This window comes from Peromyscus eremicus, chromosome 5 (genome assembly GCF_949786415.1).
Source record: "Peromyscus eremicus chromosome 5, PerEre_H2_v1, whole genome shotgun sequence".
In the NCBI taxonomy this organism is placed as follows: domain Eukaryota; kingdom Metazoa; phylum Chordata; class Mammalia; order Rodentia; family Cricetidae; genus Peromyscus; species Peromyscus eremicus.
This window is the reverse complement of record NC_081420.1, coordinates 5591842-5613156: the sequence shown is the minus strand read 5'-3', so window position 1 is coordinate 5613156 and position 21315 is coordinate 5591842. Positions and strand designations below refer to the sequence as shown.

Here is a 21315-nt window from a genome sequence, read left to right as displayed (position 1 = left end):
TTTTTGAGATAGGATCTCTCACTTCTAATTTTGTAATTGAAGAAAACATCGTACTTTCATCAGATATACAAAGAATGATGAAACTTGCATTGACAATCAGAGGAAACAACCTCTTTTGCATTTTTATGAAGAATTCTAATTTAAAATATATATGGCATGAAGTATTCAAGTTACTGCCTAGTCTGCAAGCCCCTTGCACACAAACACACACACACACACACACACACACACACACACACACACACACACACAGAGGCACAGAGGCTCACACCTATAATCTCAACACTGAAAAGGCTGAGGCAGGATGATCACAAATTCCAGGCTAGCCTGGGCTACAGAGTGAGGCACTATCTCAAACACACACAATGTGTGTGTGGTGTGTATGTATGTGTGCACGTGTGTGTATAATTAGAACAACACAAACTGAGTTTATATATAAATTACGTTATCCTAGACTCCATAGCTACCTGTCCTGTTCCATGACATAAATTATTCATGACAAGCTCATCAGATGTAAAGAGACATATGCATGTAAATGGATCCCCTCCCTTTTCTATGGATCCTGGAGTTCTAAAACTTCTTGCTTTGTACATGACTATACAATATTCAACTCTTATTTTTCTGATTCAACTATATGAACCTTTGAATAAAGCTGAATAAAACTGGTCATCTCCCCTGAAAGCCTATTACATCTATAATTATCTGTTAGCAGCATTAAAACATGCTCACATTTTCCAAGTGTTTATAGTAGTATTAAACACCAGCATGTCACAAGTTAATCCCAGTCAAACAAATGACACATATAAGTGTCACTTGTATCACGGCACTGTGAGAAGTTCAGGGGATGGGGAGTGGTGGTGGCTATCCTAGTTTCAGAAGGCAAAAACAGAAGGATGACCACAAGTTCAAGTCCAGCCTGTTCTCCGTAGGAAATTCCAGGCTACCCAAGGTTACAAAGCAAGACTATCTCATAAACAAACAAACAAAAATTAAGGACGTTATTAATGAATTATGTAGGTCGTAAGTGATTACTATCTTTATTATAGCAATAGATTGTTAACATAACCATATTTTGTTCTAATTTAAATATTCATGGAAATAGTGCCACTTACAGCAGTGCTATTCAAAGTCAATCTATGGACCAGCATTAGTCAGACTGTTGCCTACACTGCAAAACATACTATTAGACTGAGGTAATATTATTTCCATGCAAGACATCTTATTTACTTCAGACAGGGAATAGTGCAGGATGGGCTTGAACTCATAATTCAGCTCTCTGAATGTTGGGAGTATAGGAGTGTGCCATCTTACCAGCTCCTTAAAGAATTTTTCTTATATATATGTAATTACATTGTTTCCTCCCTTCCCTTCCCTCCCTCACCTTCTCTGCACTCCCCCAATCTCTCTCAAATTAATGGTCTCTATTTCTTTAATTGCTGTTACATATGTGTGTATACATATATATATATATATATATTTCTAAATATTTAAATACAACTGCTCAGTCTGTATAATGTTACTTGTATGTATATGATGTCAGAGTTGACCACCTGGTATTGGACGGCCAATTGAGGGATCTTCCCTAGAAAAGACCATTTCTGCCTTCTTGGTCATGCAAGACTTTTTGATGAAAGAAACTACTGACTCGCTGTATTTCATTGCAAATCATGAACTAACACTGTGCACATAGGTCCCACCAGCTTGGAGCCCAAAGCCCTTTGCAGTTTTTCATATTGCAATTGTAAGACGGCTTTGCCACTTACCATGATAATAGAAAAATTAACAATGCTAGCATTTTGAGTGTTTTTCATATAGTATTAAATATCAGTGTGCAGCCTAATGAACTTATTTAAAAATCAATTAAGGGTGTCACTGTATTTTACATTTATTCCACAGAGGCTCAGAAGTACACCTTTATGAGTATTATAGTATTAATGCAGAATATAGCTCTCTATGAAGATAAAAAGTTTTCATAACTTTAAAAATTAAGTTTTAAAATGGAAACTGTCTCATTGGAATAAAAACACTAATATTTCAATATTCTAAGACGCACATTAGAGTACTGAAAACTAGTATCACCATTCTGCAACTTGAGATGAGTCACTTAACTTTCTTTCTTTCTTTGTAAAGTAATGTAAAAACATCTACCGCCAAGGGTGGTGATTAACTGATACGTATTTATATCGGGTTTGTACAGGGCATGTTGAAGACACTGAGCAGATGGTTACTACACCCTTGTCTTAACCCAACACCAACCATCACCTCACTCCCGCCCAATGTGCCTGCAGACGTCAAAAGCACAAGATCTTCTAAAGGAGCGCATTTTGTTTTAGCCCTCCTCAGTCAGATGTTTTTTTCTGAGGTTCAGTCTGTGTCTTTTTACTTTCCTTTTCAGTACTATGAGCAAAAATGAACATACAGCAGAAAACAGGAAAAACAAAATATGTTCACCTATTCAGAGCTTTAGTATTTTTTTTAGTAGAACTATGCCATTTTTGTACTTATTTCAACAAGATAAAGGTCTGCTGCCACCTCTCTGGTATGTCAGGACTTATCACTGTTGGAGACGCAGAGGCGGCCAGACCAAAAGAGTCTTTCCTTCTGAAGTTTCTAGTACTACCTTAAACATCCTAAAAACTAAAACTAAACAGTAATAAAGTGACACAGAAATAATAAAAAGGTAGATTATTGAATCTACTTTAATCCAAAAAACGACTGTTAATCTCAAATACTTTACATTTTGGTTTACTGATACAAATTTAAGGTCAATTTTGTTAGACTATATGTATATTTCTACTTTTGTTTAGGGTATTATGTTTATGCAGATCATTTAAAAATGTAGTATATAGTTAAGAAATATGGATTAATAGTCATCTGTAATAGCATGTTAGGTATTTTTCAAGGTCACACAGAGATACACTTCAGATGGCTAGATAATCTTCAAAGACCTACTGAATATGGCATTTAAAATGTTTTAAGAACTTAGACTTTTCTCGACAATGAGACACGTCTGCTCCTGGCATCACCAATTACTTCCAAAGAATGATGGGCATCAAAGAAGCTCTTTATGGAGTTTGCTTTCAATGTGGCAAGGCTAGCCATTTGGGCAAGAAACTACTCTTGCCTAGACTGCTTGACAATATGCTGTATAAACTGAACATGCAAGACCCACAGGAAAATGACTGCTGAACTTGCCAAAACAAACTTCAGGTTTCCTGCTTCATGAAAGAGTCAGCCAGATATACTGCAGGACACAGAAGAAAGTGACTGATGAATTTTGCCAAAATAGGTGAGACAGTCTTTCAAATTTCCTGCTTCACTGAGAAATCTGCCAGATACTTTGAGGCCTGTAGGCTGAAGTTGGATACCTCAATGTTACAGAAGAACTTTGGGGTACATCCAGGCAGCCAGATGTCTCTGTCATTTCTAGAATTTTGGAAGTTGCTTACAATGCACTTCCTGTTTACTCAGGTAATATTATATCTTTCTAGGGTCTTTGATGGAGTTGAAGACTAGACAGTTATAATTATAGTTTTCCTTAATTATGATAAAAGATATGAAACTTTAGGCTCACAAAGATAGGATAGATAATAGAATATTTTCTTTAATTTTTCCAAATACAAATAGACTAAATATTTTAACTATAATTCTTACTTGATAAGTGTTTTGTTATATGTAATTTTACTATGTTAAAGTTAAAATCTTCCTTTTTGATTAGACAGAAAAGGAGAAATGATGTGAGATGTCTTTCTGTATGCTGTGAATGTATTGCTCCCTTTGGTTAATTAAAAAAAAAAAAAAAGCTGCTTTGGCCTATGGCAAGGCAGGATAAGAGCCAGGTGGGATATTCAAGCAGAGATACAGGGAAGGAGAAGGGCAGAGTCAGGAGTTGCCACCTAGATGCACAGGAAGCAAGATGAGAATTTCATATTGAGAAAAGGTACCAAGCCATATGGCTAAACATAGATAAGAATTATCGGTTAATTTAAGTGTAAGAGCTAGTTAGTAATAAGCCTGAGCAACAGGCCAAATGATTTGTAATTAATATTAAGCCCCTGAATGATTATTTACAAGCAGCCATGGGACAGGGTGGGACAGAAAAAAACCTCCATTTATAATAAAGCTCTGAATAGGTCAAATATAACTTAACTCTACCTACAAATGTGGACAATATAAATATGTTTCTACAATATGGAAACAGTAGATACAATGAAAAAAAAGCTAGATATGGTAGCATGCCCCTTTAATACAAGCAATCAAGAGGCTGAGGTAGGACAACAGTGAGGAAAGTAATCTTGGCTACATAAGATCCTGCCTCAAAAATACAAAACAAATGAAATACACAAAAAGAAGAATTGGAAGAGGCATTCTAGAATCTTCAAAGCACTTGGAATTGGCTCCCTTGCACAAAAACCTTTCTGTATAAAATATTCTTACTGAATAGGATGTGTGTGTGTGTGTGTGTGTGTGTGTGTGTGTGTGTGTGTCCCCACCAGAAATTGAACAGAGCCTCATACATACTCACTAAGCAACACACCTAACCCCAGAACAGAAGTTTTAACTCTTTCTAAAGGTATAGCTAAATCCAAAGCATTTGGAAATGAAGTCTGAATTGTAGTACTCAAAGTTACTAACTTTCTTTTTTTTTTTTGAGACAGGGTTTCTTTGTGCAGTTTTGCGCCTGTCCTGGATCTCGCTCTGTAGACCAGGCTGGCCTTGAACTCACAGAGATCCACATGGCTCTGCCTCCTGAGTGCTGGGATTAAAGGCATGCACCACCACCGCCTGGCAAAAGTTAATAACCTTTTAAAACCAATCAATTATGGTCTTAAAAACTGAAATAGTTCACATTTGCAGACTGTCTACAAAGTATCACACTGGTACCTGATGTTTATATGCATTGCTTAACTGTTAATCTTTTGTCCTTCAGAAAAGGATACAACTTCTGTTACCTTTATGTCTTATTATATATGATTTTATGCCAATATTTAATGTTTACAGAATGAAGAAATATACTACCCAGATTGTAAATACATAAAATAATGGGCACACTAGGCAAAAGGAAATGTCATACAGTTTTGATGACTAAAAACTGAATCCCATTTCTCTCAATACAAGACTCTTCAAAGATGAGACTCGTTTTCTTTTTGTGGTGCTGGGGATCAAAACCAGAGTCTCACACCGACTGGGTAAGGATTCGACCCGAGCTTCATCCTCAGCCCAGGAAGATTCAGGAAAGGATGGATGGCTTAGCCAGGCATGGTGGTGCACGCCTTTCATCCCAGCACTCAGGAGGCAGAGGCAGGTGGACCTCTATGAGTTCGAGGCCAGCCTGGTCCACATAGAGAGTTCCAGGACAGCCACGGCTACACTAATGAGACTGTTTCAAAAACAGAAAACAAAACAAAAGGAAGGTGGACTTTACAAAGTTTACTTGATTGCATTTAGTAAGTTACCTGAACTCTCAGCTTTGCAGCATCCATCTTTTTACGGAACTCTTTCTGTAACTTTATCTTCAAAGCAACATCAGAAAGTTCTTTGCTTTCCAGCTCCTGCAGCTGCTTTCGGGTTTCAGTGAGCTCCACTCTCGCTCGCTCAGCTTCATGTTCCAGTTTTGTTACCTTCAAAGAATACTGTCTGCTCACAGACTTGGCATTGTCACCTTCACCAAAACACAGCAGTAAGGGTAATTACAAGTCCAGCCCTCTACTCTAAAATGGCAGGCAGTTACAACTAAGGTATAACATTAAACACCCAGCTTGACCTTCGTGCACTCCAGCTTGTGACTGTTCCCCTCTGGTTCTAGCTGATCTCTTCACTGGTTTATCCTTTGTGTTTTAATGTTATAGTCGAGATCTGTTTTCTATGTGTGAATGTGTGTATTTGTGTATGTAGATGCCCATGTGTTTGGTACCCACTGGGGCCAGAAGAGGCTGTCCAATCTTCTGCAGTTGGAGTTACAAATGGTTGTGAGCCCCAGTGTGAGTGCTGGGAAGCAAACCCAGGCCTCTTTCACCCCAGTGAGCTGTTTTTATCTTCCAAATTTGCAACTGAGGTTTGCTAGTGTCACGCTTCAGTTAAGATATGAGAAGGCCAGAGAGGTGGCTCAGCATTAGGGGAACTGGCTGCTTTTCCAGAAGACCTGAGTTCATTTCCCAGCACCCACATAGGGGCTCACAAACATCCACAACTCCAGTTCCAGGAGATTCAATGCCCTCTTCTGGCCTCCGTGAGTACTAGGCACACATGTGGTACACATACATGCATGCTGGTGAAACATCCACAGATATTAAAAAAATAAAAACTACTAGAAGGGACTTATCCTCTTATTTAGGATACTTGAGATTTTTGCTATCCATGATGTCTTCTTAATTTAAAAACAATTACTATGAAATATTTTTCTTAAGAAACTTTATTATGCCAGGCAGGATCGCAAATGCCTTCAATCCTAGCACTCAGGAGGCAGAGGCAGGCAGATCTCTGAGTTTGAGGCCAGCCTGGGCTACAGAGCAAGCTCCAGGACAACTAAGGCTGTTACATAAACAAACCCTGCCTTGAAGAAAAAAAAATCCCAGCTGTTGCTTAAATTAGCAGAAACAATGTAACAAACTTTAAAACTTGTAATTTTTTTTAATAAAATGAAGTTTTTAACTTAAATGCACAGTGAAATATCTTCTCACTCTAAAATTCTACAAATATATAACAATAATACATACAGCTAGAGGGCTGGCAGAAACTACAAACACCTAATACATATTTTAGCAAACCTTAGATTGGTCATCAATTAATCAATTATTAAAAGACCAGTATTTTATGAACTACTAATCAAAAAAGTCATAGGGCCAATTTTGTCATGAAAACATGCTGAGCTGATATGGATTTATGACACACCAGCCGAGCATGAGGGCGCACACCTTTACTCACTCCCTGCACCGCTGTGGTGGTGTGAGGGCGCACACCTTTACTCCCTGCACCGCTGTGGTGGTGTGAGGGCGCACACCTTTACTCCCTGCACCGCTGTGGTGGTGTGAGGACGCACAGCTTACTCCTTGTAGTGGGGAGGTTTGAATGAATGGCCCCCACAGGCTCAAGTATTTGAATGTTTGGTTTGCAGTTGGTGAAAATGGAAAAGATTCAGAGGCGTGTCACTGAGGATGGGTTTTGAGCTTTCTTAAGCCTCACTATTCCCCATCTGCAAGAGAGCTCTCTGTGCCTCATGCTTGTGAATTGAGGTGTGAGCTCTCAGCTACTACTTCAGCACCATGCAAGACTAACAGCTGCTATGCTCCCTGCCATGATAGTCATGGACTCACCATCTGAAACTATATAAGCCCACATTAAACACTTCCTTCTGAGTTGCCTTAGTCATGATGTCTCTTCACAGCAATAGAAAAGTAACTAAAACAACTGGGGAGGCAGAGATAGGTAGATCTCTATGAGTCTCCGTAATGAGACCTTGCTCAAAAATAAAGAGACACACACTGATTTCATAAGACACTAAGGCATAAAAAGTATATTGGAATAGATGAGATACAGTATCCATGTCCCTGTCATTACTAATGACTGGCATGGGTGTTGTTTGGGAGAAGTCTTCACTGAGAGTACTAAAAATAAGCATGCACTATTCATTTTCCTAATCACTATCTCTAAAGATCTTTAGGGAAGCCCCACAACCACCTTTGGCTCTAATGAGTGAAAAGACTGCCTATATATAAGCTTGGATGTCTTCTACTTTAAATCACTCATAGATATACACAGCTATAAAAGCATATGTGCTCTGGGAGCTCCAGGGTGAGTGAGGCCCCTCTCTGAAAGATCGTTTATTCTAGGAGGTAATAACTGTCACAACTCGCAGAGGCACTATCCTGAAACTGTGATGGAAAAGCCATTCACCTCAATCAGCTCTCTACATTCCTAAGGGGGTATCTGACTGCACATCATGAGGGAACAGTCAAACTTGACACATCTATGATCACTGAGTGAGGGTGACACAGAGCATGAGAATCATTAAGAATGAGGCAAGAAATAGACTTTGCGAAGCAGAAGGAAGGACCGATAGCTAGACAACAGCTTGCAAGGAAGAACATGGAAACGGGGAAGCCATGTTCTTGCTGGAGTAGATTTGAGACTCAGCATAATTTATGTAGTTGATAAAAGTGCTGGCTATATAATAAAAGCTGGTGTAGTGGCACACACTTGTGCTAGCCTACTCTACTTAGCATGTTCCAGCCAGTGAGAAACTCTTAAAAATAGGCAGACAGTGCCTGAAGAACACCCATGGTTGTTCTCTGGCTACCACAGGCACACACAGCTCTTTACCCAACTCCCACCCAAAGGAACGTTTTTCTCCAGTTCCCTTAAATGAGACCAGAATTGTTTTACATCAGAATTGGGAATAAATGCTGGTGTCTTTTACATCTTCAATTCTTTATTGAAGTTCAAAGTAGTCAGGGCCAATCATTTAGACTACTGGGAAGAAAAAGACCAAAGAGCTTGAGTTTCCCTTCTTTAATGCAAAACTAATCTGCCTGATGATGAACATGGTATCCACCTCAACCTGACAAAAGTCAGATGTAAGACAAGAGTTAAAAGCTTGGCTCGCCGGCGGTGGTGGCGCATGCCTTTAATCCCAGCACTTGGGAGGCAGAGGCAGGCGGATTTCTGTGAGTGAGTCCCAGGAAAGGCGCAAACCCTGTCTCGAAAAACAAACAAACAAACAAACAAACAAAAAGCTTGGCTCACCAAAGAAAATAACTCTTAAGAACAAATATTTACATTTTCAGAGAAATAAAAATTACCTATATCCAAAGTACAATATTTAATGTTAACAATAAACTACCAGGCTGGGGATATAGCTCACTGGTAGAGTACTTGTGTAGTATGCTTAAAGCCCTAGGTTCAACCCCCAGTACAGAAAAAAAGTGAACTATCTAAGTCAATGGTGACTAATAATTTAAAATAATCATTGTTAGGGGATACTTATTTGACAGTTACTCAGTGCATGCAAATACCTAAGCTACTTTGCTTTGGTTTTGTTATTACTGTTGTTTTTATTTCAGAGGGAATGTCACTCTGTAGCCCAGGCTGGTCTGGAACTCACTACCTAGCCCAGACTGGCCTTGAACTCACAGAAATCCTCTTCCTCAAACTCTAAAATGCTAGGACTACAGAACAGAGGTGAGGCTCAGCTAAGATCCTGGGTTCAATCCTCTGCTCTACAGAAAGAAAAGAAAAGTAAGATAACTATGTTCCTTTTAGGTCCACACATTTAAGTGCCATAAAGTTTCATCCAGCACAGAGCTGACAGTAGCGAGAACAATTGAAAGGTGAGTCCCAGCTGCCAGTAGTGTGTCAGAGGAGCAGCAGGTGGCAACTGAAGTTCAAGGTGTCAGCCCACCAGGAGGAAATTCCATGATGGGTGAATCCTGGATAGGCAAGGCCCTCAGACCACAGACCCCAGCATGTCTTTTGCTTCTGATGTGCCTTTACATGTTTGCTGCTGTTATCTTTCTCTGATATCTGGCATGGTGTGAATGGGTGTGGGAGACCCCCACTGCCTGTAATGTAGTGTGTTTATCTCATGGAAATATACCTTTCTACTGGGCATTTTTTTACCTGTGCATTATTATGAAGATGATTTCTTCCTAAGCTGTACTGTCTAAATGATAATAATAATAATAATGTTAGTTTGAATAGAGTTTTGATTATTTAAAATATAAACAAGGAAGTGTTACACAGCTACAACACATAGGTTTCTATTGAGGAGCTGTATAGACTGTGGCTTAGGTTAATGATTAAGAAAACAATTGAGTCCCAGTTAGTCTAACTAGCTTAAATTCTTTTCACCTTAATGTTGGGAGATGTGTTCACAGGTTTTGAAGTGCATCATAGCTGAAACAAAGCTTTGGAAATAACTTAAAACTAGACTGAGATGTTTTTGTTAAATAGCATTGAGGTGAAAAACCCAAGAAGACAATCTAAAGTTTTAGAAAGGCACGTAGTTGAATGCAGAACATTTTAAGGTCAAGAACAAAGCAGCTCAATTATTACTAGCTGACACACTATTCTTGCTAGGATTGGTTGATGACCAAAGGTGATGATTAATTCCTTGTACTCATTTCTGCCCTCAATCTCCTGATATAAGCAACTAACTACTGATGAGTGGGTATGCACCCCAAAGATTTAAAGTAGAGCTGACTGATTCTTTTTCATATAAAAGTTTAGGTTTGTGATTCCTTTAAGATTCCTTATAAGATTATCTTCCAAGATAAGGAATCAAGTAATTGGCCCCTTCTTTGTAACTGCAATATGCACCCTGCCAACAAAATAGTTGGCTATGAAAAAATACTTCCTACTTGCTCAAGTTCTGTTAATCTATAACAAGTTGCTTGGGTCTTAATGTACATGGGTTCTTGGGAATTTTATTTTTCACCTGTAATATGTAAATGTTTAATCATGTAAGGGATGTGGAAAACATGCTGTTTTGTATTCACTGTAATCATTCACTTGAAAAACAGAATGTAACCACACTGTAATTTTTAAATTTCCTGAAAGATTTTGCTGGGGTATATAAGCTGTAAGGGAAAGAATAGAGATGGAGCTAGAGAGAGTTAAAATGGGCTAGAAGAAAAATATCAAGAATGAGAGTTAGAAGGAAAACATCAAGAATGAGAGAGAAAAAAATCACCAGGAAAATAAAGAATAGAGAACACACAAGAAGAATAAAGAAAAGGTCTGAAGGAAACCATCAAGAATGTGTGAGTGTCTTTTCCTAACCCCCTCAGATAAAAAAAGTCTAGTACATGCTGACACTGTGGATTTCCTTTCAAGCCCTTCTCTGCCTGGAGACTGGTCCCCCAACCTCATAAACTTCTGCATACGCTGGTTCTGAGACAAACCCAAGTTGCAGAGGACAGCTGGGAGCTGCATGTCACCACATCACATGCAGTCTCAGGGGCTTTTCTTTCTCACACAAGTACAAGACACTATTACCTGTTTTTATTAACTCTTTGATCAGATCTTCTTTCATCCTGATGTTAATTGTAAGTTCTCTCATTTTTTGTTTAGCTTTATTAAGTATGAATTCTGAAGTCCTTAATTTTTGCAAATTTAACTCTTGACTCTCCTGGAGACATTCCATCTTCAAATCTTTAAAATCAAAGACACAAAAAATCCCTGTGATTAAAATATTCAACTGAAGTGGAATTTCAAAACAAAATCAGAACAAAAGCAATTTAGAGTATTTTAGTTACTTTTCTATTATTGTGAAAAAACATCATGACCAAGGCAAACTTATAAAAGATAGCATTTAATTTGGCTTACAGTTTTAGAGAGTTAGAGTCCATGAGGGCAGAGCAAAGGCATGGTGGCAGGAACAGCTCAGAGCTCACATCCTCACCCACAATGATGAGGCAGAGAGAGCACACTGGGAATGGTGTGAATCTTTTGAAACCTTAAGACCTGCCCCCAGTTAACATACCTCTTCCTCCTAATCCTTCCCAAAGAGTTCTACCAATGGAGACCAAGTACTCAAATAAGCCTCTGGGGGCTGTTCTGTTTGTATCATCACATAGAGGTAGCAGGAGGGCAAACAAGAAGAGAATGAAAACAAGAATAATGTACAGCAACTGAGATCTAAGCTTCTGGTTTACAGGAAGTTTGTAGCTTAAAAGTTTTTTAATGTAAAATACATACCTTTATACACATATACATATAGCTGTGAATATATTTTTATCATATCCCATAAGTTTGGAAAAATAGTTTTTATTCCCTTTAACTAAAGTTATTTGAGTTAGAAATGAGATCTCCAGGTGAGCAGAACAGTGAGTGCTGTTAACTATTAACCTCGATTTTGCTATAAGCAGAGAATGTAGTCTTTAGCTTACTCTGTTGTAGAACAATCTTTTTGTACACTGTGAAGATTTGTCAGTTTTTATTGGTTTAATAAAAAGCTGAATGGCCAACAGCTAGGCAGGATTTTGGGGGCAGAGAGGATGCTGGGAAGAAGAAGGGCTGAGATGCAGAGAGCCACCAGCTAGAGATGGAGAAAGCAGGAAAGCTGCATGGGTGGTACAGAGTAGAGGAAATAAAGCCACAAGGCAGAAAGTAAATTAACAGAAATGGGTTAATTTAAGTTATAAGAGCTAGTTAGAAACAAGCCTAAGCTACTAGCTGAGCTTTCATAATTAATATGAAGTCTCTGTGTCATTTTGTGTGTGTGTGAGTTGGTACCACAAAGAAAAGTCCATCTACAAATGTCACCCAACATCCAGCCTGTATATCCACATAAGACCAGAGAAAGCTTAGAAATAGGTTCTAAACACACACACAAAAAAGCCAAACCAAGCTTGGTTTCCTAGTCTTGTGATTCTCATGCTGACCATGATACAGAGACATGTCTCCTGGTAGGTGCCTGTGTAATTGAGCTGACAGTGTGCCAAGAGCTAAACCATATGGCGGGTTTAAGGTTTTGCTCAAATGGGTACAGATAGTCAAAGAAAAATTAGTTTAAAAATAATAAAGATTTCAAAAAGAGAGTAAAAAAAAATTAAGCCACATAAGGATGGAAAATACAGAGGGAGTCTGGATCTATATGGTATCTTGTTAACTTTGAAATTTTTTTAAGGCTAATGTACAAAAAGTAATAGCTGCTGAGAAAAACTGGATTATGGAAACTGTTGAATTAAACCAACCTACATTATTTTAAAAATGTCTTAACTTCAAAATGGAAGTCAGACAATGTGGTATGTTGGAGGAGAGGTTATGCTTTTGTTTCTACGGGAAACAATAGGTTGTGGATTCCTTCTAGATTAATAAAGATCAGATATGACCAGGGAAGACCTCCTGAGTATCTTGGGGGATACTCATGGGGGAGGAAGCCAAAAAAGACTACAGGACAGGTGATGTGTAAGCTGATCCCTTGACATAGGAACAGCTCTGAGATGAGATAAGACATGATAAATCTTGTTGGCTACAGAGTCCCCATGACTTATTATTGCCTGCTATTCTTTCATAAGTCATGGATAGAGATTTATATTGAAATTTAATTATACAGTTCAAACAGACTTATAAAGTTAACAGATGCCTTTTACCTGCTCAAACATAAAACAAAAAAAAATCATCTTTAACTGACTGGTGCACACTGCACATTCCATACATGTGTTAATGCAGATATGTATGTTACCTTTAAAAGTTTATGTGTTTTCAGAGCAAGGGGACCAGACACCAATGAAAACAGGTGGCCCAGGTGATCCAGCCTCTCAGAGTGCCTCTGTTGCAGTTTCCTCAGAGTTCTGCATCCAGAAGAGCTTCAAGGCTGCTGGTTGAGATGGTCTAGCCTCACAGACTATTCTAGCCAGGACTACAGATAAGCTTTACACTTTTCCATCACACAGAAACTGGACAACAAATGATACAGTGACCTCTCCCGGGACTTGACCATTATCTCAATTTTCTCAGGATCTCCTAAAGATGCCAGTGCCCCTAGACAACATGAAGCAGTCTACAGAACATGGCACCCACATTCCCAAGAGGTAGGGTGGATGGCTTTTGGTCATTTGATGGGTTACAGATGTTTGTCATCATTCTAGGGGGGGATTGTTACAAGTTATCAGTCATGGTCAGGAAAAAAAACTAAACAAAGGAGTTAGATTCAAGGATCTCTCTGTGAAGGAACAGAGGGTGATACAGTATAAAAATGATGAGATAAAAGTGTGGATTGTTGAGTCTACTTTTAAACAATCACTGGTCTCAAATATTTTACATTGGCATGAATTTTTGTATATTGATACAAATTTAAGGTTATTTTTGTTATACTATATATAAGTTTCTACTCTTGTTTAAGGTATTGTACCTATGCAGCTCATTTAAAAAGGTAATGTAAAGTTTTAGTCTTTAAAAGTTATTTAGGATAATAAATACAAGTTAATAGTCATCTACAACTACTAAACATATAGTCAAGTATGTTTTCAAGGTTATACAGAGACGTATTTCAGATAGGTAGGTGATCTTCAAATACTTCAAAGACCTACAGAATATGGCATTTAAAATGTTTTAATAGCATAAGGCTTTTCATGCCAGTGAGACATGTCTGCTCCTGGCAGCACTAATCTACTTCAAAAAAGGATGACAGGCATTGAAGAATCTTCATATGGAGTTTTCTTTCTTTGTGGCAAAAGCTAGCTATTTGGGCAATAAACTGCCCTTGCTTCAACTGCTGGCAGTATTCTGACCAAACTGGACCAGCAGGACACAAAGAAAAGTGACTGCTGAACTTTGCCAAGACAGGGTAGGACAGTCCTTCAGAAATTCCTGCTTCACAGAAAAGTGTGTCAGATATTCTAGCCCTGTAGGCTGAAGATGGATGCCCCAAAGTTACGGAGGAACCTTGAGTGACTGTCCAGGCAGCCAGAGGTCTCCGTCATTTGTTTTAGTTTTGAAGATGTTTGATCTGTACTTCCTGTTTACTCAAGCAATATTTTATCCTTCTTGGGTTTTTTAAGGAGTTGAAGACTAGGTACTTATAGTTGCAGTTTTCCTTAGTTATGATAGAAGGTAAATTAGGCACAGAGCTTTGGATTCATCAAGATAGAATAAATAATGGAGTATTTTCTCCAAATATGCCAAATACAAATGGACTGGACATTGTAATCTAATTAATTGTTCTTATTGTTTATAGTTTTATTATGTTAGAGTTAAAATCTTTCCTTTTTATTTAGACAAAAGGGAGAAATGTTGTGGAATAATCTTCTTGTACACTGTGAAGATTTGTCAGTTTTTATTGGTTTAATAAAAAGCTGAATGGCCAATAGCTAAGCAGGATTTTCAGGGCAGAGAGGATGCTGGGAAGAAGAAGGGCTGAGATGCAGAGTTGCCAGCCAGAGACAGGAAAAAGGAAAGCAGCATGGTCCGTACAGAGTAAAGGAAATAAAGCCATGAGACAGAAAGTAAATTAACAGAAATGAGTTCACTTAAGTTATAAGAGCTAGTTAGAAACAAGCCTAAGCTATCAGCTGAGCTTTCTTAATTAATAAGAACTCTCCATGTCATAATTTGGGAGCTGGCAGGAGAAACAGAAAAATCTGCCTACATTGCTCTTCAAGAGTGTGTTCCAGTAGAGTATGTCAGTGTCCTGAGCAGAATGCAAAGCACACTGCTTTTGTTTGGTTACTTCATATTCATCACCAGATTTTCAAGGAAGAAACTAGTACATGCACTCATGTACATTTTGGTCTGAGTTTCCTTTGTGACTATAGACCAGTAACAAATAACTCAAGGATGGGTACTTGACTAGCACTTGTCTTTACTATTTTGACATTTTAAAATTATCATTAGTTTTATTCATAGTCTGACTTTGGTATGTATTTATTAGCATAGGTGCTTTAAAAGATGTTATTTTCACAATTTGATACTTTTTATGTTAAATTCTCTATAATCTTACTTTTTGTTTACTAACCCACTTATAATTCAAAAAGAGAAGCTAAAATAGCTTATTAGGGTAGCTGAAGAAATGGCTCAGAAGCTAAAAGCACTTTCAGAGGACCTGAGTTTGGTTTCCAGCATTCACATTGGTGGTTCATGTGGGAGCCCGTTTTCAGGTTCCTCATGGCTTTACTCAGCAGGTCCTCATAGAGAGGAGGATTGGACCATGGACCTGAGTGCAGGTGTCTGAGTTGGTCTGCACTTGGCTGTGCTGGGGCGGGGGGGCGGGGGGGTGGTCTTTTCCTCCACCCCTTTGGCATCTCTATAAATACCCTGGGGCAGAGACAGTAGGGCTCCTTGGAATAGGTTTCAGGTCCTCTCGAGGCTATCCTTTATTTTCTCTGTTTATCTCAACAATCTAGATCCTTCTATCTAATATTTCCTGCTGCTCACACTCTCAAGAAAACTCTGGGGAACTGTGGGGTTGGTGGGTAAACACCCTGCAGAATGGCACCATGAACAGGGGAGTAAAGAAAAAAGAAAAAAAAATAAGGACTAAAGACAAATGAAGAGGGACTAAAGATAAACGAACAGGGACTAAAGACAAAGGAAAATAATAGTTTTACTACAGAGTTTTTGGCTAAAGTGAGAGTTAGGCCCTGCCAGTGGGGAAAAAAAGGTGTGTCCGGTGTTATCGAATATGTATGTATGTATGTATATATGTATGTATGTATATATGTATGTATGTATGTATGTATGTATGTATTAATAAGGGGCAGGGGGTTTTATCCTTAAGAGAAAAGGAAAAACGGACTGGACTGGAAGAATGTCCGATGCTACAGCGCAAAAATCTCTTCTATCAAAAATTTCTATCTTCTATCCCTTTCTCAATTTCTATCTGTGAAAAATAAGGAATTAGAGTGTAGCAATATCGTATAGGAAAAACTTAGAAGTATAAGATCATGTAGAAAAAAATTTAAGATAAGTAAGGCAACTAGACAGAAAAACTCTTCAATTTTCTAACTTTGGGGGCTATGAATGCAAACTGGGAGGAAAAAATCTTTCTTTGAGCTTTACGGGTATTAAAAAAGCTCTTCTTTGAGTTTATGGGGCAGAAAAAAAAAAGAAAAAAGTTTCCTATGGAAGCTTTTGACCTGGGAACAGCTAAAATGCTAAATCCAACCGGCAGGAGAAAGTGATTTCTCCCTGAGGCAAAAATGCGGGTGTAAGAAGCCAAAAAAGTTTAAAGTTCAGAAGTTTTGGGAAAAGTTGGTCTTTCTCTTGGGGGAAAAAAAAATCTTTCTCTTAAATTAAAAAGCTTTTCTTGGAAAATTTGGGGGAAAAATAACCTCTCTAAAAAGCCTTAATCTTTCTCAAACTAAAAGCTCTTAAACTTAAAAATTAAAGAACTCTTTCTCAGAAGGAAAAATTAGAATCACCTGAGGATACTAGTATGGGAATCATAGGTGACTGTTTCTAAGGGAAAACAACAAACCTCTTAAGACAGCAAAACCTCTCTTTTTCTGTCTTTCAAGCCAGAAAAATCCTCCCTGCAAAGCAGGAGGCAGGGACAAGTTCCTAAAAAGCTCTAAGCTTTGCCTCTTCAAGCTAGTAAAAGACAGTGGGTCAAAGTCCCCTGAGGGAAACGCTTGGGAGAGTGTGGGTGAAGAGCTACAGAGAGGCAAACAGGAAAGAAACTACCTGAGAAAAGCAAAAAAGCCAAGCTTTTCAGTTACAGCTGAGCTGAGGCATCAAGGGTTTTGTTTCTGAGTGAGTGTTTCAGAATGAAAAGGTGCTCCTAAATGTCCTAACGCAAAGATCCCCTGAAGCAATGCAAACTCTGTTAAGCATTGTATCCTCGCTTCTAACCAACACCTGAGAAGCAACTAGCCAGCACCTCCAAGTTTGAGCGCATTTCAGGGATACTAGATTTCCTGCAGTTGTAACAACTTCCTGGAGTGCAGAGCTGAGGCAGGAAGGTGCGGGGACGGAGTGGGGGGGGGGGGACAACTAATGAACTAACAAAGCTAAAGCCAGCAGGAACAGCATAGTTGCCCACTTTCCTACAAGTCCCGGGTTGATAGGTCCACAGCTGCAAAATAAACCTAAGAAAAGCTTTCCTATCAGAAAAGACTATTCTGGGAAAGCAATAAACCTGAACTGTGTCTGAAGCAGTTGTGCTGCCTAGTCGGGAAGCTGTCTAGGGAAAGAGCCCAGCCAGAGCAAAACGGAGAACTATCCAGGAGTAAAGCTTTCTTTTCTATCAGAGAAAACATCTTTATGAGGAAACGTTTGTTTCAACTGACTCCCAGGGAGATTGAGGGAGTGTAGCCCTAAGGGGTGATTGCCTTAGGCATAAGCTCTGTTCTTGAGTGCACAAATAAATGCAACCCATTGGGGGACTGGGTCAGGTGAAGGCCTGATGAGGCAAAACACCTGTCGTAAATTCGTGCTTAGGGGGAACAAAACCCTCCCTTGTTAGAAAAGCAGAAACTTGATTTTCAATCTGTACGCAAACCACACAGACCCTGAAAACAGAGATGGACTAAAGTCCCTACCTTCAGAAGCAGAAAAGCTGCCACTGTGACATTGGGAAACTGTTTCTGGGGCAGAGGGAGTAAACTGAAACCAGACTGGGTACTGTTAGGGAGACTGAAGAAGCGGAGAAGGGACAAATTTCTCCCCAGGAAATGAAAGCTGCTAGAATTTGAGGCAGATTGGGGGGGGGGGAGCAAAAATGACATAAAGACCTATCAGTGGGAGAAAATCTCTCTGAAGGAGCTATGGAAAAGCTCTGCTGTAAATGTTTTTGTTTTTTACTGACTGGCTAAGGCAAACACAAGCCCCGAGGGAAGTTGGTAAAAGGAATGCCCTCCAAAGTGTGAAGTTCTGATTTGGGGCCAGTGTCTGATGAAGGAGAAACACCTGTTAAAGCCAGCTGAGGAGAGACCAGAAATCTCTCAACGTCCCATAGCTGAAAATGTAAAACGTTGTTCAAATCTCCCGTTGCAAAAGCAAAAACTTCTAAAGTAAGCCCAGTAAAAGAGAACCAGTTGACTCTCAGACCTGAAAAGAACTATGAGAAATGGAGTCCACAAGCTAGCTCATAACAGCAAACTAATATAAGAGAAATGAATTCTGGGAAAGGTAGTTTTTCCACCAAAGATGGCAACAGTGCCTGGAAGAACTTTTCAGCTCAAAAAGACATTCATAGTAAACTTAAAATACAGCTTTTAAAAGAAGGCAGAAAATCATCTAAGAGTTTGTTAAATGTCAGTTCCAATGAAAAATTGAAAGGATATGGAACTAGGAGCTTCGCAGTTTGGGGACTCCGTTGGTTGGTAAAATGCCTTATTTACCCTAATAGCTGTACAACGTTTTTACAGTAGTTGGATGACAAAAAGCTACCTTTAAGAGCAAACAATCCTTCAGAAAGCAAGAGAAAGCAGTCCACAAACTGAACATTGTTTTAGATATGAAGAAACTTATGGAAAAATAAAAGTTCTTTGCCTTTTGAACAAACAACCTGCAATGAATGATTCCTTTGCAAATCTAATAAGGAGACAAGGAAACAGACATTCAAAAAGAAATGACTGCTTCATAGATGGGCACAAACTTCAAACTTCAGAAAATCTAGCTGTCTTATGAAATAAGAGTTGCTTCACCTGAAAGTTCCTTATATAAAAAAAACAATGCTAAATATCACAGCTGCTAACAACAATAACATCAAGGGTTTAAACGTAATGAAGTGAAAATACTAAATCCTGAAAATTCTTTTCCTCAGTAAGCTAACGAAGGATATGGTTCATGAAAGAAATCTATGTTCTTGACTCCTTTGAATAGTAGTAGTTTTGGTGAAAATATTAGGCTAATAAAAACCTATCAGAAACTCATGGAAAAATACAGCTTTAAAATTAAGGGGGGAAATTGTATCAAAGTTTGAGTATAAAAAGCAACTAAATCAATTTTTTTTGCTGTTAAGGTTCCATCTTGCAGTCTGGGGATGGTAGGAAGATAAAGAGGCTTCCAGACTGCTGAGGAGTTTGAGACAATTGTAACTAAGTTTCTGCAATGTTTTCAGACCTATTGAAAGCGGCAGGTCTGGAACCTGACTCCAATTTAGACAGCTAAGCAATTCAGAAACACAATATTCCTTACTGGGTTTTTCTTCTCTTTTTTCTTTCTTTTGGGTTTGCTGTAAACTAACATAGCTCTTAATAGAGTTGTTATAAAGGATCTGAAACGCATAAAGCACTGTTTAGCAACACTCACTAAATTCTAGAGTTAAAGCCATTAATCCTTTCAAAAGAACTCTCAGAACTATTAAAGCTGTCTATAAGCTCTGAACTTTAGAAATGATTTGTGTATTTTGTCTAGTTAAGAGAATCTTTCTAATAGAGATAGTGATAATAATTAAGAGTAAGAAGTAGAAAATTATTCTGTCTTGCTGGAAAATGTTAAATCTCTAAGTGTTAAGAAATCTTTAGGTGTTTCCTAAGTTAGATATATGCTAAAGAATATAAGCTTGTAAGAAATATATGCTAATGGTAGTCCTAGAGTTTGCTCAATAGTATAAGTGTGTAAAATAGATTAACAGAATTTATTTAAGACATGTAGTAATAAGCTTGTAAGAAGTAAAGATGATAGTTGTAAAAGACGAATACAAGAAGTAAATAAAAAATATATTTGCTAAAGTAGTTCTATAGTTTCCTTAAGGAGTATAAATAAGTAGAATTTGTTACATGTGAGTTTGTGAAAAAGTGTAAATGTTGAGTGTGAGTCTAAATGCTTTGCAAGATATGTTATGTGAGTTTGTAAAAAAAGTGTAAATGTTAAGTGTGAGTCTATGCTTAATGTACATGGAGAAAGAACCTGAGATACAGTAGTGTTCTAGTAGACTGAAAAGCAGGAAGTCTGAGTGGTTTCAAAAGCTCCAAAAGCTGCTAAGAAGCTAAGAATGGTGGATGCCCGAACCAGTGCAACAAGGCATCCATAGCTGAGATCTATGAAAAATCAATGCAACACAGAAAAACCTGAGTTAACAGCAAAAAACGGTGCAGTTTAAAATATCACTGTAACTAAGAAGGTCTCTGACTTGAGAATGAAAGTTGCAGAGATGCTTGTTGGAACTAAAATTGTTAACTGCAAAAAGTTTTGGTTGTAAAATGTCTCTTCATATTTGGAAGTGAAAGCTAATACCAGAATTTACTTTTTTTGAACTTTTTGAACTTAAAAAAATGATATAAAACTACAAAAAGATCTTTGTTATGGAATTCTTCATATTTGGAAGGCTACTACCAGAATTTATGAATGACTTAAGAAATGAAATGAACAACAGTGATTTCATTGCAATGGAATAATTTTGAATTTACTTATAGTGGTGACCTAGGAACTGTTTTCTGGAATTTGTGTTGAAAATTGCACTGTTTAAATGAAGAAATTTATTGTTTCTACCTAGACTCAAGATGCAGTTTTGTATATGTATATATGCTTTATTAACTGGTGATTCATGAATTGTTTTGTGTTAAAAATGGAACTGTTTTATGGAACTGTTTATGTAAAAATGGAATTACTTATGGAACTGGTTTTGTGTTACAAATGGAACTGTTTAAATAGAAAAGTTTGGGTTTTCTAACTAGGCTTGAGATTTTGCTTAAAATTATAAAGAAAAGGGAGAGTTAATATTCCTTACTCTATTTAATTTAAAAAATTGTTATTTGAGTGGATTAATGTTTTTAGTAAGAAATGCAAATGGATATACTAAGAGATTAAAGTGTAAAGAGTTTTATTAAGAAACTGCTTTTGGATGTTTTACTAAAACTTTTCAAAGTGTTAATGGTTAGATTGAGAATATTGCATTTCAATATGGGTTTGTAGGAATTGTGTAAGTTTGGG

At 38.0% G+C, this 21315-nt stretch overlaps 1 protein-coding gene across 8 annotated transcripts in view; it reads right to left on the bottom strand.

The window, feature by feature from the left end:
- Positions 1 to 21315, bottom strand: part of Kif27 (kinesin family member 27) — a 103530-nt gene that overhangs the window by 43443 nt on the left and 38772 nt on the right. For all 8 annotated transcript variants that reach the window (XM_059262809.1, XM_059262808.1, XM_059262812.1 and 5 more), the window contains 2 exons: positions 10993 to 11148; positions 5457 to 5662 (listed from right to left, as the gene is read on the bottom strand). In XM_059262809.1, coding sequence (XP_059118792.1) covers positions 5457 to 5662; positions 10993 to 11148 — 362 coding nt within the window. The remainder of the gene's footprint in view (positions 1 to 5456; positions 5663 to 10992; positions 11149 to 21315) is intronic.